Genomic DNA, 22386 nt, shown 5'->3' on the forward strand with positions numbered 1-22386 from the left:
ATGTTTATGTAGCCCCTTTCATAAAATGATACCATCATGCTCATTAAAAAAATAAAATAAAAACACTCACATTGACTCCCATTATTTTTTAGGTCAAAATGTAAATGTTTAGATTATCTGGTGAGCTTCAAATTTATTAATTTCAATTATTAATTGAGTTGTAATAAAGATATTTAATTGTGGTCATAAAAGATACATTACAAATTAATCTAGTATTGGTACAATGTGAGTAAACTAATTAACTCACCTACTGTACATGTCCAATGTATTGATAATGCTCATACAGTAGGCAGTAAGCTGCATGTAAATCACATGGTATAAAGTTCTCCATTAAATGAACAGCAAATAAAACATTGATTGTTTTAGTGATAGCATCCTACAGTTAGCTTTGGTTTGTGTCCAGTGTCATCCTTTGTAACCATAAAACCAACAATTATACTGCCTTATCATTTTCCTTCTACTAGATATTTGCAGTGTAAGATATACAATTTATTCTTTCTCTCAATGTGTCTGGATTCAGAATTATGCATTGTGTAGCTTGTTTAAATATAACATATGGCAGAAAACAGAATTATATTCTATAGAAAGTATCAGAGTGAAATGTCAAAATATGAATTCATGTACTTCTAGAGAGAGTGAAACTTTAGGACAGTGCACTAACTGGTGACATAAGGCAAACATTGTTCAAGACTTTCTAGTTCTTCTCATAATTTGAAGAACACGGTGCAAGGAGGAAATAATCTAGCCAACTTGGGGGACAAACCAGCCCATCTTGGTGCCAGACCCAAACCCAGAAAAACAGAGAGGGCTAGTGGCAGGAAGGGCATCCGGATGTTAAACTTAACCAAAACCTTGGTAATCAGCTTCAGAAAAATGCTAGAGTGTACCCTGCAGGCTTCATGCAGAGGCTTCACCTGACTCCTGTTGGAAATGAGAGAAGGCTACCAGGCAGGCTAAAGAAGTTAGTCCAAAAGAAGAAAAGAAAATCCAAAGGCAAAGAGTCTGACTGGGGAGGATGTGCCATGACCAAGCTGTATGGAGACAGTTGACAAAGCACATCGATCCCGAATAGAAGTGAGAAAAGATGAAGAGGAAGAAGAAGCTGCAGTTATGAAAGCCAAGTATCGCCATTATCATGAGATCTAAAGATACTGAGCTCTTCTCATTTAATTAGATGGTATTTTCTAGGTAACATATATCAACTGTAGGATCCTAAACATGGAAATATACATTTTTGTATATCCCCGTTAGTTTTACTATATATATATATATATATATATATATATATATATATTGTTTCAGATGGATTTAACTCTTGGATGGATAAATAGACGAGGAGAGGTTAGTAATGGACAGACAAACAGACAGATAATGTAAAGCAAGTATATTAGATAGATTCAAAGATGGATGGAGAAATGCAGTACTTGATTGTCAGACAGATAATTATAAACACACACACACACACACACACACACCCTATTGTCTGCCAGTAATATTTTAAATAAAGAACTCAACCGAACAAGAAGGGTATACTAGAAACTCATTAACTGTCTTTAATTGGCAGTAGATAATCTGTGTAAATGTTTTACAAAATGATTCATTTTGTCCTGTTTTGGTATTAAATAAGTTATTTAATAACCTATTTTAATTCTTTGTATGCCTTTATCACTTGTGCTACTGTACCATCAGTTATGTATACCCCCTTTCCAAATGGCTTCTGAATTTTGTCCTGAACTTCCTATAAGCTGAACAATTTTGTCTACAGCTTACCCAATATCTAACTTTTAATTTTGATTCAGGGGAAGAGGCTGCCTTCATATCTCGCTGCCGATGCAGAAGAAGGAGAGGTTTCAGATGATGACAGTGCAGATGAAATAGAAGATGACTTCAAATTAAAACACTGCTCTGTAAGTTCAGAACCAATTTGCTGCAAAGACAGCCATTATCTGCAAGATGTCTTGGGTTATATGTATTTCGGTGGATGCCTTTTAAGTATTTCTGACTTTTTTATAGCATATGATAAAACCTATTGCAAGAGATGCTGGCCTGTGGTCATTTTTATCTTGTTAGTTCTGGAAATTATTTTCATTGCTGTTTTTTCAATCAGTTTCATCCTTATTCTCATCTACCCCATATTAGTTTTGCAAGAATTCTTTTTGTTTTACTGGCTATTGCAATTGTTCAATTAAATTTTTTATCAACAACATCTTAATGCATAAACTAAAACATGCAATTCATTCTGCTCTGTAAACTACGGGCATGTGAGTCTATTTGTGTATTTGGCGTTTACTGTACATTATGTGCAGTAGTAGGGAACAGAAACACTTCTGCTCCTGCCTTTGCTATAAGAAATTACCAGTATAGGATGTAAAATTGGTAAAATGAAATCACTGAAGCAAACAATCATGCTTAGTCGCTAAAACATCTTATGTTGCCATCTGCAGGGAATATCTCAATGTTGCATGTTATCTGCATGATTAAACATTTCAATATGAAAAGAAACAGTACAGCATCTACATCAGTTTGAATATTAAATCTGAAGGACAATACTGACTAGACTTAAAGATTAATACCATGTTTTCAAAAAAATATTGTGATGTTATTGCCAATGTGAATTTTTTTTTCTTTAATGCAAGTAATAAAGACTTGTTTTCATAAATCATATTTCCATATCTCACTTTGTTTACAGACTGATGTTTTCACATTTTATGCTTATGCCCTGACATTCCAATCAACACTGAATATTTTTAAATAATTAAAAAAGGTTGTTTTAATGTTTGTGGAACTGCAAACACAAACTTTTGACAACAGCATGTGGCTTGTGCTTGCAGGGCACAAAGAAGTACCAACTGGTGGACAATGACTGTAATAAGTATGCCCTCTGGCAATCATTTTTATTAACGCTATTACCATGAATCACTAAGTCTTATCTTTATTACATTACTTGGGGATTTTTTTAATCACCATTGCTGTAAATCACACATCTGCATAATTTACAGTAACATTTAGTCATTATACAAAATGTTTTGTTTATAAAACTCTGTGCATATTAATGTTTGGTTTGCTTGAAAACATCTCCTCCAGCAAAAATTTATATTAGCATATTTTCAGATATCCAGTGTGAACACTTTACCTTCAAGAAATCTGCAATTTATATTTATCATAGCATGTTGCAGCAAGGATGGCACAGTGGTTGGCACTGCTCACTCACAGGTCTTGTGTCCTGGGCATTGCCTTTGCAGAGTCTAAACGTTGTTCATATATGTGCTTGCTTGTACTCTCATTTTCTCTCCCACATTTCCAAAAATGTGTTAAAGTCACTGATGATTGTAAATTTGACCAATGGTTGGGTGTGTGTGTGTGTAAACAGGCCCTTTGATGGCCTAGATAAGGCTGTTATTACTGCAAACTTTGAACTGAATTATTGACAGCATTATGTTACATTTCATCAAAATGTGACAGCTTTGAACATTCAGTTAGGATATCATTTGTATTTTTAATTTTGTTCACATTTGTTTTAGATACCATTTATTAGTGCAAAATGTTGAAAACAGGTAACACTTTAAAACTGAGGCTTGAAGAATACGCTGTCATAATACATTAGTTACTTATTGAATGGAGCACAAGTGAAACTTTTGCCAAGGTGTTGCTGCATAGCAGTAATTGACTAATAGTTGCACTATAGGTAGCTCCTACGGTATTACAGCTATAAAAAATGACAACCCATTGCCCTGGCCAGTCTGGGTGAGTCCACTGGTGGCTGTTAGCCAGCAGAAAGGTCATCAGTCTTATTAAAATCAAATAAAGTGTTTACTCAGGTCTTGTTCAAGGAGCTGATTAATAGATGCACTTAGGCATCCACCTTCTAAAACGTTACCAATTTATGTAGTAATTTATGTAGAAGGCAACTTTGCAAACATTGACACAGCATACAGCCCTTGATGATGTATATGATGAGTTATGAATGAGGCAGCTGCCACCAGAAATAATCACAAAACCAAGCAGAAGGGACAGTCACAATGCACGGGGCATAATGCAACACTTGCAAATGTTATTCTAAAAATGATTATTTCCAGAAGGTATGCCTGTGTTCTTCCAATGCACATATTCAATAGTGGTGGTGATTGTATCTGAAAAAGTGCCATAGGACTTGAATGGATTGCAGCTGACATGTGACAAACACTTCTTTCTCGCAAATTGGCTGGGGAACATTTTGAAGGCATGAGAGGTCCCTTTATCATACTGCTGCAAAAGCAATCCTCCACCCCCATCTTTCCCCATTTTGGCCTGTTTCCCTCTCTCTTACTAAAACTTGATTGAATTACACGGTGCATTACTTTTGTATGACACTGTGATTCGCTTTTGTGATTTCTCTAGAGCAATGATGCAAACACACATCAGGTGGAATCATTTATAAGGAAGAAGCTGGACTCCTTACTGAAAGAATCACAAATTGGCGATAAAGAGGATTCTGACAGTTTCACCATAAGGGCTCTCCTGAAAGCAACACATGAAGGCCTAAATTTGAATCTTAAAAAGGTACTTTTTTTTTTTTACTTCTGATTTTTTTTTTGCAGAAGGATGTATTTTACATACAATTTTAATGATAAATATTTTTATCTATCTATCTATCTATCTATCTATCTATCTATCTATCTATCTATCTATCTATCTATCTATCTATCTATCTATCTATCTACTCTGCACAGTTTTGCTTATTTACGAAAATCATGAACAGTTTATGAGTGAAATACTGCATGTGATTTCAAAAAATATTTTCAGATGGCAGGGTGTCACAGTTTTAGAGGCAGATTCAGTCATGGCCTGTCTTGGTCACTCCTTGAGTGGGTTTGCAAGTTCTCATATTTTGCATGGTTTTATTATGGTGCTCTGCTTTTCCTCCCAAACCCCAAAGGCATGCAGGTCAGGGTAATCTGAATGTGAATGTGCCCTCCACTCCACATTATAAATATTAAATATGCTGTATCCCTGTGCCCAGTACTGCCAAGATAGGTTCTTGCCTCCTGCAGCCAAGAATTATATTAAGTAGTTTTCAGTATGTCATGCGGTATTATGTTACTTTATATTACTGTATGTGTGTGTATTTCTACTGTAGTATTGTGGTTTTGGGACAGTCATGCTGACTGCACCTATAGCTTTATTGTCAGACATTTTATGCTCCTGGTATGGTTACCATATGCTGATTGTCTTGATGGGAGAGGACCAGAAAATTAGAAGAAAAACATGTCAACCAGAACAGAAATTTCAGGCCCACTTTTGGGGCCAGGCCTAGAGGTGGTGTTTGCCAGTAAGTGGTGTCTCGATAGTCCATAGTTGGATCATTTGATCTAAACTCAAAGTCAATATGTGAGCTACTGGCTAATTAGCATTTTGTGATAAAATAGCTTAGATGGCTCGAGCATCAGCAGGACAAGTGTAAGACTTCCCAGGACCACTTACAGGATACACTGGGGGTAAATTCTATTTTTACTGCCATGAAAAGGATTTCAGGAAAGGGTAAGGACATATTTTGTGCAGTAGTAGATGGATATTGGCAGTGGTATTTGCACAGGATACACAATTAATGGAATTTTGAATGGTCTTTATTTTTAAAATCATTTGTTGAATGGGAAATGCTCCCACTTTAGGCAATATTGGACTTTAATTTCCCTTTTCAAATCATACATAGGCAGTCTTCATCATATACATATAAAGTATATGTATACGAGGTGAGACACAAAAATAACTGGATTGGTAAAAAATAAATATTAATTAATGAATTAAAGCATTCTAAAAAATTGTCACCTTCTATATACTCCCCCTCCTGATCTCTACACCACTCTATACGTATCTTCCATTGATTGAAACAGTGCTGGAAGTCTTCTTCCTTGAGGCGCTTCAACAGGCTTGCTGTTTCTGTCTTCACTTCATCAATTGAAGAAAAATGTGTTCCCTTCAGGTCACTTTTGATTTTTGGGAATAAGTAAAAATCACAGGGAGCTAAATTGGGCGAATAGGGAGGATGATCGAGGACAGGAATGTTTTTGTCAGTCAAAAACTGCTTTACGAGAAAAAGAGAAAATTTGCGAGTTGATGATGCTATTTGCCGACCTCCAGATGGTTTTTCAGGAAAGCCCCAAGCCCAGTCCAGTTATTTTTGTGTCTCACCTCCTAATATATATTATAGTTTACACTATGTTACAGTAATATATTGTAATGAGCACCATCATGGAAAGACCGGGACACACACTGGATGGGAGTGAAGCCTAATAATGGGCGCAATAACCACATTATCTTAAAAGTACTGTTTTGCACTGTAGTGTTAATAATATAGCCACAATAATATATCCACCATCTTGCAATTCCAAATTTGGGGAGGCAATCCTTTTCAAAATCTTTGTGTCTTTCTTGCATATTACATAAATTACTAGCTGCTAAAGTGTTCCCTAATGTGGCATGTAATTTTGATTATCAAATACTGTTAATGCAGATTATGTTATAATTTTACAGACAACCATCTCAACAGACAAGCTTTCAATATACAGGATGGCTCAGAGACAGCACTTCTCATTTCGTATTTGTTTTCCAATTCAAAGCCAAAACAAAAGAAATACCAACATTTCATTGCAGCATAGGGTGTGGGAATTAACCCTCTGAGCAAATAAGGCTCCAGAACTAAGAAAAGCATCACAAAAGTTGATCCAGCAGAATTCTATCAGAGCAATTTATCACATAAAATATCTTGGGAAAATAAACTACCGAGTCATGTTGTTTATACGATAACCTTGACAACTTCTGTCTGAATGAAGTATTAGGGCAACTTAGCTATTAGCTAGCCTAACAAACACTGAATTGTCTGCTGTCATTTATCAAAGTTCTGTATCCTTCTGTAAATCCCCTTTCTTTAATCTAGTCTTACTTGCTCCAGTATAAAGACATGGCAGGCTGCTGTTTGTTTGGTTGGGGAGCTGTTTGACTAGTGGACCACTTCATGCCACCAATCTTAATCTCTGATTTTTCCATTTTCTGATTCTTCTCTCTCTGCATTTTGTGCTTGATGTGGCTGTTGTTGCTACTGTTTCTGCCACTTTTTATGATTGGTTTATCTTACTAAAGGCAAATAGAAATTTGATCACAAAAATGTTTTTATATTTATTACCAAATTTATAAGATTTCAGCTAACTCTTGAACAAATTATATTGGAAAAGTAATTTGCTAAGGAGCTCCGAGTAGCTGCTTATGTTGCATATTAAGTGGGGTCATCTGTGCCATCAGCTATGGCTGCCACATATTCCAGCTCCTGTTCCCTCTCACTAGCGGTGCTAACAGACATATAAGAAGGTGAAGGTGTTGGGTGAATAGACATGATTTGATCGATCTACTCCATTTTTTTCCACCACCCTTTCTTTTTTGATCCATGCTTCTCTTAATTTATATTTTTAAAGCATTAAAGAAACAATTTTTATTATTGTCCAATGGCCTATTATTATTTCACTTTTGGTAGCATACAGTGTAACAGCCCATGAAAATTTCCATTTGTCCTGATGGCAAGGTCACTGAAATGATTAGAAATCTTCACAGTTAGGAGTACGCAGGGGTACATGAAATCTTTTGAAAACGTTGAAAGTGATGAATATTGTCGAGGTGTTATGGATAACACTCCCCTTCAATATTAACAGTAAAGTGGAACAAATGTAAACAAATTTGTAAAGGTACTCTCTTCTTCTTAATTATACAAATGCAGTATGCAACCCCTTTGTCACATGGCATAAGTCAATCCTGTTGTATTATTCATCCCAGACCCGGTGTAGCGTATCACCATGATTCGTTGATTCCTTGAAGTGGCAAAATTTAGAATTATATGAAGAGGAAACTCATACTACATGTTCATATGAAACTTAGTCATTGAGTAATCCATATTTGAAAGTGGTTTTTGCACCGAAGCAGGTTTAGTTGAATTACAATCACTTTTGCTCTCTAACTGTACAGATTGATATTCCTGAAGCTTAAATGCCTTGGTGTTAGACTGTGATGATTAAGTGTTCCTTTAATTTTTTTTAACAGTGTATGTACCATCAGTAAACTGTGTGCTCATTAAGAAGATTTTACTACATTAATAAAAAAAAAAAGTTTCATGTTCATGGTTCATCTTATTGTGATTTTTACACAATTTTAATAATTGGTTTACTTATATTGCTGCTTGATTGAGTATACACCTTCCCTTTCCAGATAATTGGCTTTTTGAATCATCAAACCAACCTCTACGCAAACGTTACTGGGTATTTATAAAAGACAATTCCCAAACTGCTTACCAAATATTATAAAGAAAGAAGCAGAAGAACAGAGTCCAAAAAACAAAATCCAAATAAATTTCAGTTCATGGAAGTGAAAGTTCATGGAAATTGAAATGAAAAGATAGTTTTGTAGAGTTATAGAAGGATCTGATCGGAGGGAGTAAATCTAAAAGAGCAGTAAGACTTTTTGATAGGGTGGCCAGATGTTCCATGTCCATATGTGTTGTAACAATTGATGGCACTATACCAACGCTTAAACCGACAGACAGACACAGGAGGCAGACTAATAAAAACACAAAAGTTTTATTTTCTTTTCTTCACCTGTGGGCAACGCCTTCTCCATTTCTCAGAGGCACAACACGGTCCCAATAAGCACAAGCACTATCGCAGCACACAATACTCTTCTTCTCTTTTGTCTCCTCAAGCAAGCTTCGTCTATCCTCCTCCCGACTCTGTCTCCCCGAGTAGTGGCTGCTGGCTCCTTTTCTAAGGCACCCGGAAGTCCTCCAGGTGCTCGTTGACCTAATTCTGGCAGCACTTCCAGGTGTGGCAGAAGAGCTGCTCTCCAAGGCTCAGCAGCAGCTGCAGCACCCCCTTGCAGTGCCCATGGATCCCAACAGGGCTGCACCAAAGTCCAACTCCCATAAAGCCCTGCGGGAGTCCGATGCACCACAGCAACCCAGGGGGGCTGCCATCTAGCGTTCCGGGGGGGAGGTATTGTTCTGCCCACGCTTGCTCCCCTGGTCCTCTCAGTGAAGAGGTGTCCCAGCCTGACAAGGACCCCAGCCATTTGTGACAGTGTACATGAGAGTTTTACCGGACAGTTAAGTAAATATGTCCAGTACCTCTGTATCAGTCTGATACTATGTACATATGTTCTGCACACTAGCTTACTACCACTTGGTATATATAATTCATCTTGCATCATGCCTCGATGATATTGATATCCTGTGAGCTCTGTTCAAGTAAATGCATTTTACAAGTTCATGCATAGAATTGAACGTCAGGGGGAAAAGTTCATTTGTATTAAGTAAACTTGGCTGCTGCCAACACAGCTCACAACAGTCATTTAATAGTCAGTACAAATCACACTACAAAATTAAATTCTGGAAGAATCGATATTTTTTCCAAAATAAATTGTCCACTGTGTTATTCAGCCTGAAATAAGCATTTCATCATAAATAACTGATTAATCATTTGCAATTCCATTTCATTTACTTAATGTGACACATATGGCATGGCATATTCACTTGTTTGCTTTGTAAACCAATCAGTTCTTATTTTGACATTTATCATTTTCACATCTTCATTTAGTGTAGTTAGGCAATAGTACATAGCATGATTGTTTTTGTTGGTGACTTTGCGTAAAAGGTTATGCAATTTTCATTAAGTCAGACATTACAAGAGAAATGAATTGGAAAGTTTTAACTCAGAATGTGGTTTATCAGGAAGAATATGGTTAATAATGAAACTAAAAGCCAGCGTTGGCTTAGATTAGTGTACCACCAGTACTTTCAAAAAGGAAGTCCACATTGCAGCCAACGTAGGGAGGTCCACGACCCCTGTCCTGGATAATTATTTGCATCTAGCTGATGCTTTTGTAATACATGACTCCGTCATCAGAGTTTTGGAGGTCTCATGCACCCTTTTGCCATGTCTGTGACTCCTAAACACAATATGTATGTGGATTTTTGAGTTTGTTTGGGTAATATTATGTATAGAATTTTATTTTGCCGTTATTTTTGCATTTTGAATTGAAATTAAAAAAAAAATTAGCATCTTGATTTTCAGTATTTACATGTAGTCAGGTAGATCATGTATACCTGATGTATCATATCACAACATTTGAACTTTGTTATTCCTTTAGTGTTAGTTAGCATTAATTCAAGTAGGGTATAGCTTTAAGATTGTTTTGCTGGTTTTGTATAAAATGTTATGCAACTTTCATTCATTCAAACAACATTGCAAGAGAAATTAATAGGCAACCAACTTTGTTTTCCTCCTCTCTTGTTCTGGTTACTCACTGTTGTTTTATCTCTCGGTACTTTGACCCTTGGTATTCTTTTTGTCTTTGACACTCTGCTTGTTGATCATCCACTGATTCTTTTCACTCACAACAATCTTTGAACTCTTTGAATGTCCATAACAGCTTGGCAGTGCTAGTTTGGAGTCTCATTCAGGGCTACCTCTTGCTTTCTGATGGCAGCTGCACACATTAGGTCTGTCTCCATGCTGCTTTTAACTAGACAAATCGTGTAAGGAGATGTTTGATTGGATGAATGAATAGCTGAAAGAAAATATATCTTTAGATTAGACAAAATTGATTTTTGCCCTAACTGAAGGTTGTAGATTTTGTTGCGTTATTCAGTTTTCAGACTTCCATGGACTATTTGGCATGTTATTTTACTGCTGCCTCTCCACCCCCTACTTGAATACCATTTAGCATTTTGAATATGTATGTGTTTGATCTGTAGCTATTGCTTTTATAACAACTAGAATGAGTGGGGATAATTAAAGAATCAAAAATGCCTGTCGAACAGAAATCCTACACAAGCAACTCTGTCTTGATCTCATTGATATTACATGCCCAGGAGACAAAGCCCTATATTGAATTTTGAAATTCAAGTAACATATAAATTATATTTTTATTCAAAACAGGGCAATCTTGTAAAAGATTTGAATTTTTTTGCACTTTAAAGTATGATAGGTATCAAAAGGATATATATATATATATATATATATATATATATATATATATATATATATATATATATATATATATCTATATATATATATATCTATATATATATATATATATATATATATATATATATATATATATATATATATTTGAAATTAATCAGTCTTTTACCTTGTATGATTGTGTTATGTTTACATTTGAGTGAATGACTACAGTTTTATGCATCCTTTTATTTTGATGGACTGCTGATTACTCCACTTTGTTAAAATGAACATTAACTCTAAAAGGCTTCCCTTCAACCATGACATAAGTGATTGAATGCATGAACAGCTGCCTAATTGCTGTTATGCGTAGGGCTGAACTATGGTTTAATAAATGAGCAACACCTCAGGACTTTCAGATGAAAAAGCCCAGCCTAGAAGTTCCTCCCTTGCCATCCTTGCCATAATGTGCAAAACATACTTGTTGTCATGTGTTTAAAGTATTAGTGGATTAATGGATAAATTATATTCTAAAGGTAATGGGACCACAGACTAGAAATAGACTAGAACAGTGCCTCTGGGATGCCCACCTGTTGCACCTTCTTTGTCACTTTATTCTCTTTGTATCCAAATATACAGTGGATTCAGAAATAATTCATACCTCTTCACTTTTTACACATTTTGTTATGTTGTAGCCTTCTGTTAAAACCATTTAAGTTCATTTTCATTTCAAGCATAAAGAGGATTTTAGAAATTTTTGAAAATTTGTTAAAAATGAAAAACTGAACTATATTATTCTATTATGAATATACCTGTATATTGACAAGTACTCAGAGCTCTTAGTATTTTGTTGAAGAACATTTGACAATGATTGGGTATGATGTGACAAGCTTCACACACCTACATTTGGGGATTTTCTGCCGTTCTTCTCAGCAGATCATCTCAAGCCCTGCCAGGCTGGGTGGAGACCATCGGTGAAGTAGGCTATTTTCAGGTCTCCTCAATGATGTTGTTTTGGGGTCAAGTCAGGGATCTGGTTGAGAAACTCAAGAACATTCTCAGAGTTGGCCCTAATCCACTCCTGTGTTGTCTTTTTTTTGTACTTGGGGTCCTTGTCCTGTTTTAAGATGAACCTTCAGAGTGTCTGAGGTTCAGAGCGCTCTGGAGCAGGTTTTAATTAAGGATATCTGTAACTAGTCTCACAGTCCCTGCTGCTGGAAATCAGCCCCACAGATTGATGCTGCTATCACTATGCTTCACTGTTGGAATTGTATTGTGCCTGGTTCTTTCTAGACATGATGCTAATCTAGGTTTCTTCAGACCAGAAAATCATGTTTACCACAGTCTGAAAGTCCTTTAGGTACCCTTTTGCCAGCTCCCAGTGGGTTTCCGTGTGTCTTTCACTGAGAAAAGGCTTCCGTCTGGCTTCTCTGTAATAAAGCCCAGATCATATGGAGTGTTGTAGTGAGGGTTGTTCTTCTGGAAGTTTCTTCCATCTCCACATTGGTTCCTGCAGTCTCATCTTGTGTGACCAATTTTCATGCAAAAGTGCAGGCTGTTCAGCATAGCTGACCAAAAAATATAATCAATATCTGGTTTTGCTTTTGCTTGTTTTAAATTTGATATATAGGGATCTTCAAACATTAAACAAATATTAATCCAAACCCATAATGTCCAGAGTTCTGTTTGATTGTGATATAAAACTAAACTCCATAACCATACCAGAATTGCCAAAAATAAAACTGAAACTGTAGGCCAAAAATAGTACAACCAAGCCACGACTGACAGGGACAAGGACCACTCTGAAACTTTAAGTCCAATTTACTTTTCAATACACATTAATGGTAATTATGCACAAGTTTTGTGTGTGCACTAGTTAATATAATAATAATTAAAATAATTTATCCTGCTAGTAACAGTACAACTTTGAGTGCAAAAATTGAAAATAAATTAGTGCTTGTAAGAGATATGCAACTTGCAGTATTGGCACATTTCCATAGCATATGTGGCCTGTGGGAGGCACTCTTGCACTTGCTAAACCTAGAAAATGCCAAAGAAACTAAAAAAAATAAGGGAAGGAAGGTTTTATTACAACTGAATTAAAAAAGTTACAGGGCTTTGGAGATAAAATGAGCAATGAGATAGTAAAGCAAAAATGGAAAAACCCTTCACACCCCTCTTTTTAACCTTTCTCCCTTCTTGCACCTCTTGTCTTCTCCTTCCACCTGCCACATGAACACTCATCTACACTCCACCCAATACCAAGTTCCCCAAAGCAGTGCCTACTAACCTCTTTTATACCTAATCCCTGGACCACTTCCAAGGTCAATTCCAGTCTCCTCTGAAGTGTCTCAGGCATAACCCTACAAAATCCCTGGGGTTGTTTTCCCAGAGTTCACTCTGGGACCCCAAGTATCCCTATCAGACTGCTGGCCCAGTTCTAACCAAAGAGCTAGAAAAGTTTACAGGTACCTCAATAGCAGCCTGCTACTGTTAGCAGTCACTGTCCTTCCAATATATTTATATCCCAAAGGATGTTCCTGCCTACATCTCCATCTGGTATCCCTGCTGGGAGAAGATGCACTTGGCTTTCTGTCTGAGATGTGTTCTTGCGCCTGTTGATGCACCCCAATCACACATGTATGGATGATATGTTGTTATCCACTGGCATGCTGGTTTTCTAATGCTACTAAATTAACACCTAATAAGGAAATAATTGCCGACCTCTGTATTAGCTCATTAATGTCAATTTTTTTATAGCAGATCCTGTCAAATATTAAAGATCAATCTAGTCTATATACAGTATATAGTCTCCAGCTATGGGTTGGAGAGGTATTTCATCTCGCATATCACAAAAAACTAGAGGAGTAGAAATATTCATAAAGAAGTATCATTTGGTGAATCTAAAGAGCTCTGGAGTTAAACTAGACTAATTCTGGCAAACTTATATGTGCCAAAATTGAATGACAAGAAATTGATTGCTGATTTTTACTCTTTAGTCCCAAACATGTATGGTCACAAGCATATAATGGCAGGGGATTTTAAATTTGTACATCGTAACTGTAAACACACTGTGCCATCAATTTTACACATTTTAAAGAATTTTCAACTGATAGACCTTGGGAGATTTTTTAGCTCAAATTGAAGGCATTACTTCTTTCTTCAAGTGCATCAGAGTTACCTATTAATTGTCAATAACAATTTGCCACCGTCCAAATAATCTAGGCATTTGACACACCATTGTTAGTTTTACATTTACATGACATTGTTACTTCTGACCATACTCCACTCATCTTGGAACCTTTACAGTCAAGCACTACTAATTCACCTTGCAACTGTCAATGTAATGCATTTTATTCTGCAGAGGTAGATTTTACTAAATGTGTAAATTTACTTAAACTAATTTATTTCCAGGAATAACTGCTGTAACTTTATTAAATATGCTTAAAGCATATCCAAGGGAACAAAAAAGTCTTTTAAATTTCATGCCAAAATAATTTGCAAATCAGGAGGACAACAGAATTAATTAGTCACATCTTCAAAACCAGTGGTGAATATGCAAGAATTCTCACAGCTGAGCTTGTCTAATATAAAACTGGCTTTGCAAACCAGGGCGAAATTTATTAAACACAAGAGAAACAGAGCAAATATTATCCGAATCATGTCATTCTTTTAATTCTGAGGAATAATTAATAAGATGAGACCATCCAATACATAATAAAAAAGTCTGCAGTGCTATCACAGAAATTACCTGTGTAGATGGAATCAAAGTTATGGAACACAGAAATAGGCAACATTTATAAACAATACTGTCATGTAATGAAAATGATGCTCTAGCTAAAAAGATCTAATTAAACAGAAATGCCACAGCTTTAGTTATTACAGCAGGATAAACCTTCAGTACTCTCCAAGACCCTGGGTGTAGTTAAATATCTGCAGAGCAGAAAAGCTGTCAAATAGCTGGCCCAGATACTTTATCTATCAGGAAAACACTGAAAAAAATTAGGCCTGTTAATGCTACCTGTGTTTATCAAAACCAAAGTGTCAAAGCTGCATTCTAAAACATTATGGTAGGTCTAAATTTCCATTAAAATAAATATCTTTGCAAAAAATACATTATACAGACTAATTTTCATATTGACTTCCTTTCTGTTGAGATTCTGGCCAAAGTTCTGGCAAGCAGAATATACAAAGTAGTTCTTTCAGCTACTTCACAAGATCAGATAAGATTTGTAATGGCTATTCAATCACTATCAAAACTATATTCAAAGTAATATTTAACCAAGAGACCACAAAGCTCCCAGAAGTCTTAGCATCTTTAAATGTATAAAAAAACATAGATTGAGTTGAATGGAATTATTTGTTAACCACACTACTCACTCAGCAGCAAATAACCATGTAAGGTTGAATGCTTACCTACTATCTGTTGGGATACCGCACTTTGAACTCCCTGTTAGCTTTTACAGCTCAAATTACAATCTAAAGTAGTAGCATGAGAGCTGCAATGCCAGTGGAAGGTGATGGCAACTGGCAATTATGGAGCATGGCTGACTGTTTGTTGGAGGTCTGTTAAACTAGTGCTGTTTGCAGCAGTAAGTGATCAGGCGATGTTCTCTGTAGCAAGCAAACTGCTCAAGCTATAGAAATCTCTAAATGAATGAAATAGTGTAAAGTAAATAATCAGAGAAAGCTAAAATGTTAGAACAATTACCAATTAATCAGCACCTAGTGCTGAATACAAAAAGTAATCAGTGTTAAAAAGGTGATGTTATCTAGTAAAAATGATATTTAATATTACAATTTTATTTCAGCCTGGAGGTGGGGCTCGATGGCGAGCGCCTGGTGGCCGGGCCTGCACCCATGGGGCTCGGCCGGGCACAGCCCGAAGAGGCAACGTGGGTACCCCTTCCCATGGGCTCACCACCTATGGGAGAGGCCAAGGAGGTCGGGTGCAATGTGAGTTGGGTGGTGGCCGAAGGTGGGACCTTGCTGGTCCGATCCTCGGCTACAGGAGCTGGCTCTTGGGACGTGGAATGTCACCTCTCTGAAGGAGAAGGAGCCTGAGCTAGTGTGCAAGGTTGAGAGGTTCCGGCTAGATATAGTCGGGCTCACCTCGATGCATAGCTTGGACTCTGGAACCAATCTCCTTGAGAGGGGCTGGACTCTCTACCACTCTGGAGTTGCCCCCGGTGAGAGGTGCCGAGCGGGTGTGGGCATACTTATTGCCCCCCGACTTGGAGCCTGTTCATTGGGGTTTACCCCAGTGGACGAGAGGGTAGCCTACCTCCGCCTTCAGGTGGGGGGATGGGTCCTAACTGTTGTTTGTGCGTATGCGCCGAACAGCAGTTTGGAGTACCCACCCTTTTTGGAGTCCCTGGAGGGGGTTCTAGAGGACATACCTTCTGGAGACTCCTTTGTTCTGCTGGGAGACTTCAGTGCTCACGTGGGCAATGACAGTGAGACCTGGAAGGGCGTGATTAGGAGGAATGGCCCCCATGATCTGAACCCGAGCGTGTTTTGTTATTGGACTTCTGTACTCGTCACGGATTGTCCATAACGAACACCTTGTTCAAGCATAGGGGTGTTCATATGTGCACTTGACACCAGGACACCCTAGGCCTCAGTTCGATGATCGACTTTGTGGTCATGTCACCGTACCTGTGGCCACATGTCTTGGACACTTGGGTGAAGAGAGGGGCGGAGCTGTTAACTGATCACCACCTGGTGGTGAGTAGGCTTCGATGGTGGGGGAGGATGCCGGTCAGGCCTGGTAGGCCCAAACGTGTTGTGAGGGACTGCTGGGAACGTCTGGCAGAGTCCCCTGTCAGAAGTAGCTTCAGCTCCCACCTCTGGCAGAACTTCGACCACATCCCGAGGGAGGTGGGGGACATTGAGTCCGAATGGGCCATGTTCCGTGCCTCTATTGTGGCTGTAAGGTGGTCGGTGCCTGTCGTGGCGGCAATCCCCGAACCCATTGGTGAACACCGGTGGTGAGGGATGCCGTCAAGCTGAAGAAGGAGTCCTACAGGACCCTTTTGTCCTGTGGGACTCTGGAGGCAGCTGATAGGTACCGGCAGGCCAAGCGGAATGCGGCTTTAGTGGTTGCTGAGGCAAAAACTCGGGCGTGGGAGGAGTTTAGGGAGGCCATGGAGAACGACTTTCGGACGGCTTCGAGGAGATTCTGGTCCACCATCCAGCGTCTCAGGAGGGGGAAGCAGTGCAATGTCAACACTGTATATGGTGGGGATGGTGCACTGCTGACCTCGACTCAGGACGCTGTCGGTCGGTGGGGGGAGTACTTCGAAGACCGCCTCAATCCCACTAACATGCCTTCCAATGAGGAAGCAGAGCCTGGGGACTCGGAGGTGGGCTCCCCCATCTCTGGGACTGAGGTCACGGAGGTGGTCAAAAAACTCCTTGGTGGCAGGGCCCCGGGGGTGGATGAGATACGCCCGGAGTTCCTCAAGGCTCTGGATGTTGTAGGACTGTCTTGGTTGACACGCCTCTGCAACATCGCATGGACATCAGGGACAGTGCCTCTGGATTGGCAGACTGGGGTGGTGGTCCCCCACTTTAAGAAGGGGGACCGGAGGGTGTGTTCCAACTACAGAGGGATCACACTCCTCAGCCTCCCTGGAAAAGTCTATTCAGGGTCCTGGAGAGGAGGGTCTGTCGGATAGTCGAACCTCGAATTCAGGAGGAACAGTGTGGTTTTCGTCCAGGTCGTGGAACAGTGGACCAGCTCTACACTCTTAGCAGGGTCCTGGAGGGTGCATGGAAGTTTGCCCAACCAGTCTACATGTGTTTTGTGGACTTGGAAAAGGCGTTCGACCGTGTCCCTTGGGGAATTCTGTGGGGGGTACTCCAAGAGTATGGGGTACCGGACCCCTGATAAGGGCTGTTCGATCCCTGTACGATTGGTGTCAGAGCTTCGTCCGCATTGCCATCAGTAAGTCAAACCTGTTTCCAGTGAGAGTTGGACTCCGCCAGGGCTGCCCTTTGTCACCGATTCTGTTCAGAATTTTTATAGACAGAATTTCTAGGCGCAGCCAGGGCGTTGAGGGGGTCCAGTTTGGTGGACTCAGGATTGGGTCACTGCTTTTTGCAGATGATGTTGTCCTGTTTGCTTCATCAGGCCGTGATCTTCAGGTCTCTCTGGATCGGTTCGCAGCTGAGTGTGAAGCAGCTGGGATGGGAATCAGCACCTCCAAATCCGAGACCATGGTCCTCTGCTGAAAAAGGGTGGAATACCCTCTCAGGGTTGGGAGCGAGATCCTGCCCCAAGTGGAGGAGTTCAAGTATCTCAAGGTCTTGTTCACGAGTGAGGGAAGAATAGAGCGGGAGATCGACAGGCAGATTGGTTGCGGCATCCGCAGTGATGCGGGCTCTGCATTGGTCTGTCATGGTGAAAAAGGAGCTGAGCCGCAAGGCAAAGCTCTCAATTTACCAGTCGATCTACGTTCCTACCATCACCTATGGTCATGAGCTATGGGTAGTGACCGAAAGAACAAGATCATGAATACAAGCGGCTGAAATGAGTTTCCTCCGTGGGGTGTCTGGGCTTTCCCTTAAAGATAGGGTGAGAAGCTCAGTCATTCAGGAGGGGCTCAGAGTACAGCCACTGCTCCTCCGCATCGAGAGGAGTCGGATGAGGTGACTCAGGCATCTGATCAGGATGCCTCCAGGACGCCTCCCTGGTGAGGTGTTCCGGGCACGTCTAACCGGAAGGAGGACCGGGGAAGACCCAGGACACGCTGGAGGGACTATGTCTCTCGGCTGGCCTGGGAATGCCTTGGAATTCTCCCAGAAGAGCTAGAAGAAGTGGCTGGGGAGGGGAAAGTCTGGGCATCTCTGCTCAAGCTGCTGCCCTCGCAACCTGATCTCGGATAAGCGGAAGAGGATGTATGGATGGATGATTTTATTTCAATGTCAAATCAAATCAAGTTTATTCTCATGTGAATATAGTACAATGAAATTCTTACTTGCATGTCTCCTCAGAACAGTCAGTCAGTCAATTATTGTCCAACCCGCTATTTCCTAACACAGGGCCACGGGAGTCTGCTGGCACAAGGCAGTAGCAAATCCCAGGCAGGGTGCCAGTGCACCGCAAGGACACACACCCCCACACACCAAGCACACACCAGGGACAATTTAGGATCGCCAATGCACCTAACCTGCATGTCTTTGGACCGTGGGAGGAAACCAAAGCACCCGGAGGAAACCCGCGTAGACATGGCGAGAACATGCCAACTCCATGCAGGGAGGACCCGGAAAGTGAACCCAGGTCTCCTTACTGCAAGGCGGCAGTGCTACCACTGCACCACTGTGCCACCCTTCTCCTCAGAACAGTTGACAAAAATACAATAAAATATAATAAAAATTCAATTAAAAATAAATGTATGCATAACAACCAACATAGTCTGTTGAAGAAGAGGATCTTTTGAGTGTTTCCGAGGCACTGGTGTGTCCACTTCAGCTCATCGGTTAAGGTCCCTCCAAGAAATTTAAACCTGCTCTCCCTTTCAACAGCATTCCTCCGCTATATAGATTGAAGTGTAGTCTGCCTTCTGCTTCTTGAAGCCTTTGATCAGTTTCTTGGTTTTGCTGACATTTAAGGTGAGATTGTTGTCCTGGCATCACAGAGTCAGCAGGCAAACCTCTTCTCTGTAAGCCATCTCACCATCGTTGGTGATCGGGCCAGTGATGGTGGGGTTATCAGCAAATGTGATGACGGAGTTGGAGCTGTATCTGTCCGCATAGTCAGAGATGAACAAAATGTATAGAAGAGGGTTCAACACAGTACCCTGTGGATTGTCTGTGTTGAGGGTCAGCATGGAGTATGTGATCCTGCGAATCTGTACATGCTGAGATCTGTTGGTTAGGAAGTCTAACATCTAGTTGTAGAATGAGGTGTTGAGATCTAAACTGAGAAGTTTTGTGTCAGCCTTTCTGGTATAACTGTGAAATGCTGAGCTCTAGCTGTCTATAAACAGGACTATAGAAAACTGTTTTAGTCATCTAGACATGTCAAGATGTTATGAAATGTAAGGGAGATGGGATCTTCATGGGGCCAATTGTGATGATAGGCAAAATGGCCAGTCTCTCAAAACAATTCATCATGACTGGAGTGAGTGCCTCCGGCCTGTAGTCAGTCAGTCAATCTGCTTTTGTTTTCTAAGGCACGGGGATAATGGCTGTTCTTTATAAGCAGACGGGGACCACATATCCCTTAACATATAAAACATGTTAATGAAACTGTCTATCACATAGCTATGATAATTCTGGCCATGAACTGGATAAGCAGGTTCAAAAATTAATTGATAGATAGATTAACTGAGGTTTTATTTTACTGTATTTAACTTTACATAAAATATGATATTCACTTATTAGACACTTTTTAAGGACATGCACCATTACCAAGTGTGATGCTCATTCAATGACAGCATCCTATGTGCAAACAACATTTTATAAAGCAGACAAGTGGGTAGCAGTTGCATACTGCTATACTTTTGATACATTTCCATCTGCCTCAGTACAAAAAGGCTAATGTTTAAAACTTTAAAATTAAAAAAAAATGTTTAAAACTAGGGCGGCACGGTGGCGTAGTGGGTAGCGCTGCTGCCTCGCAGTTGGGAGACCTGGGGACCTGGGTTCGCTTCCCGGGTCCTCCCTGCGTGGAGTTTGCATGTTCTCGCCATGTCTACGCGGGTTTCCTCCGGGTGCTTTGGTTTCCTCCCACGGTCCAAAGACATGCAGGTTAGGTGGATTGGCGATTCTAAAATTGGCCCTAGTGTGTGCTTGGTGTGTGGGTGTGTTTGTGTGTGTCCTGCGGTGGGTTGGCACCCTGCCTGGGATTGGTTCCCTGCCTTGTGCCCTGTGTTGGCTGGGATTGGCTCCAGCAGACCCCCGTGACCCTGTGTTCGGATTCAGCGGGTTGGAAAATGGATGGATGTTTAAAACTAAAATTAAATCGCTGTCAAATCTGGTACAAGATTAAACCAGAGTCCCTTCCTGGCTTGGCTTCAGCCTTGACTAGATTTCCTCAGAATGAGTTCTACCTCTCCATATACCATAATAAGGAAAAAGCAGGGGGTGGGCAAGGGTGTGCAGGAGGATTGGTAATGATGAAGCTGAATCTCCCTGGGTACAAACCAGTTTTATGTGAGTTGCAACATCAGCTACAAAAAGTCTAATTATTATGAATAATATATTGTAAGAATCAGTATATAATACAAAGAAAGTGAGGGTTAATTTTTCACATGTGTTGTTATACATATATTTGTACCTCCTGTTCTTTTTCAAAATGAACATATTTCCTCTGCAGTGAGCAGAAAAAAAATGGGGTTCATGAAGGGGTTAAAAAACAAACAAAAAAAATTATTTCTAACTAAGCTAAATCATTCTTCACTTACGGTATTTCTATAGTTTTATCTGATTTTGCCTCTACCTAGCTACTTTGGTCCTGAGTCTGCAATATATAATAATAATGGCAAAATTGATTCACCATCACAGTCCCTTGAGTTATAGCCTTTCTGACATGAAAAATCACCCCCTTCCATTTCCAAGTAAATTCATTTGGTTGGTGAGGAAAAATCAGGAAACAAGGCTGCTTTTGCTATTCTGAGTTACATAAACCACTCACAAATATATATTTATGCTATTATATTTGCCACAATGAATTCCAACTTACATTTCACTTTATTTATGAGTCTTGATTCCACAGTGAATACATGCAGACACCAGATGACCGACTCTTGTAAAAACCTGTTAATAAGTAGTAACAATTACACATCAGCAGCTTTTTAGGAGCTACTTTATGGGGACTTTTGTTTTTCCTGTCAAGTTGACAGTAATTAATGCACGCTACATTTGACAATTGGAGAGAAAAAAAAAGAGCATTCGACATCTGGAGTTTCATAAATAAATTAACATCAAATAATCAAGAGCTCTTTTTGATAAAAGAATTGTATTAGGAGTTTTTAAATGCTTATTATTTTTCCTTTGTCTTTCATTTGACAGAATTCACACCTCAAAGAAAGCGGGAAGAAATCTCACAGTCGCTCCCTAATTAGCAGCTTCTCCAAACATAAGGCAAGTGCATTTATGGGGGTTTAATTCAAAGTTTGGGGGTTCATTTAGCACAGCTAGGGGTATATAGCCCTGGAATAACGGTAGTGTTTATAATTTAAAAGATAGGAATGAAAGGCACTGTATAAATTATTATAAATAGATTTTAAAAAGTGATATGAAAGGTACTGTATAAATATTATAGACATACATAAAAGATTTTATTTATATATACTATTGATAAATATCACAGATGTTATTTATAATGAATAGTTTTGCTGAGCATTATATAAAATATTATAAATAGTAAAAGATGTTATTTCTATTAATGGATATTCCTACA

At 39.4% G+C, this 22386-nt stretch overlaps 1 protein-coding gene across 1 annotated transcript in view; it reads left to right on the plus strand.

Moving 5' to 3' along the window:
* plch1 (phospholipase C, eta 1) overlaps positions 1-22386 on the plus strand; it is a 314659-nt gene that overhangs the window by 249813 nt on the left and 42460 nt on the right. Inside the window, exons 11-13 of the mRNA XM_028794504.2 lie at positions 1800-1907; positions 4378-4539; positions 21996-22067. Coding sequence (XP_028650337.1) covers positions 1800-1907; positions 4378-4539; positions 21996-22067 — 342 coding nt within the window. The remainder of the gene's footprint in view (positions 1-1799; positions 1908-4377; positions 4540-21995; positions 22068-22386) is intronic.

The sequence above is a fragment of the Erpetoichthys calabaricus genome, chromosome 2, assembly GCF_900747795.2.
Source record: "Erpetoichthys calabaricus chromosome 2, fErpCal1.3, whole genome shotgun sequence".
NCBI classification, from domain to species: Eukaryota; Metazoa; Chordata; class Cladistia; order Polypteriformes; family Polypteridae; genus Erpetoichthys; species Erpetoichthys calabaricus.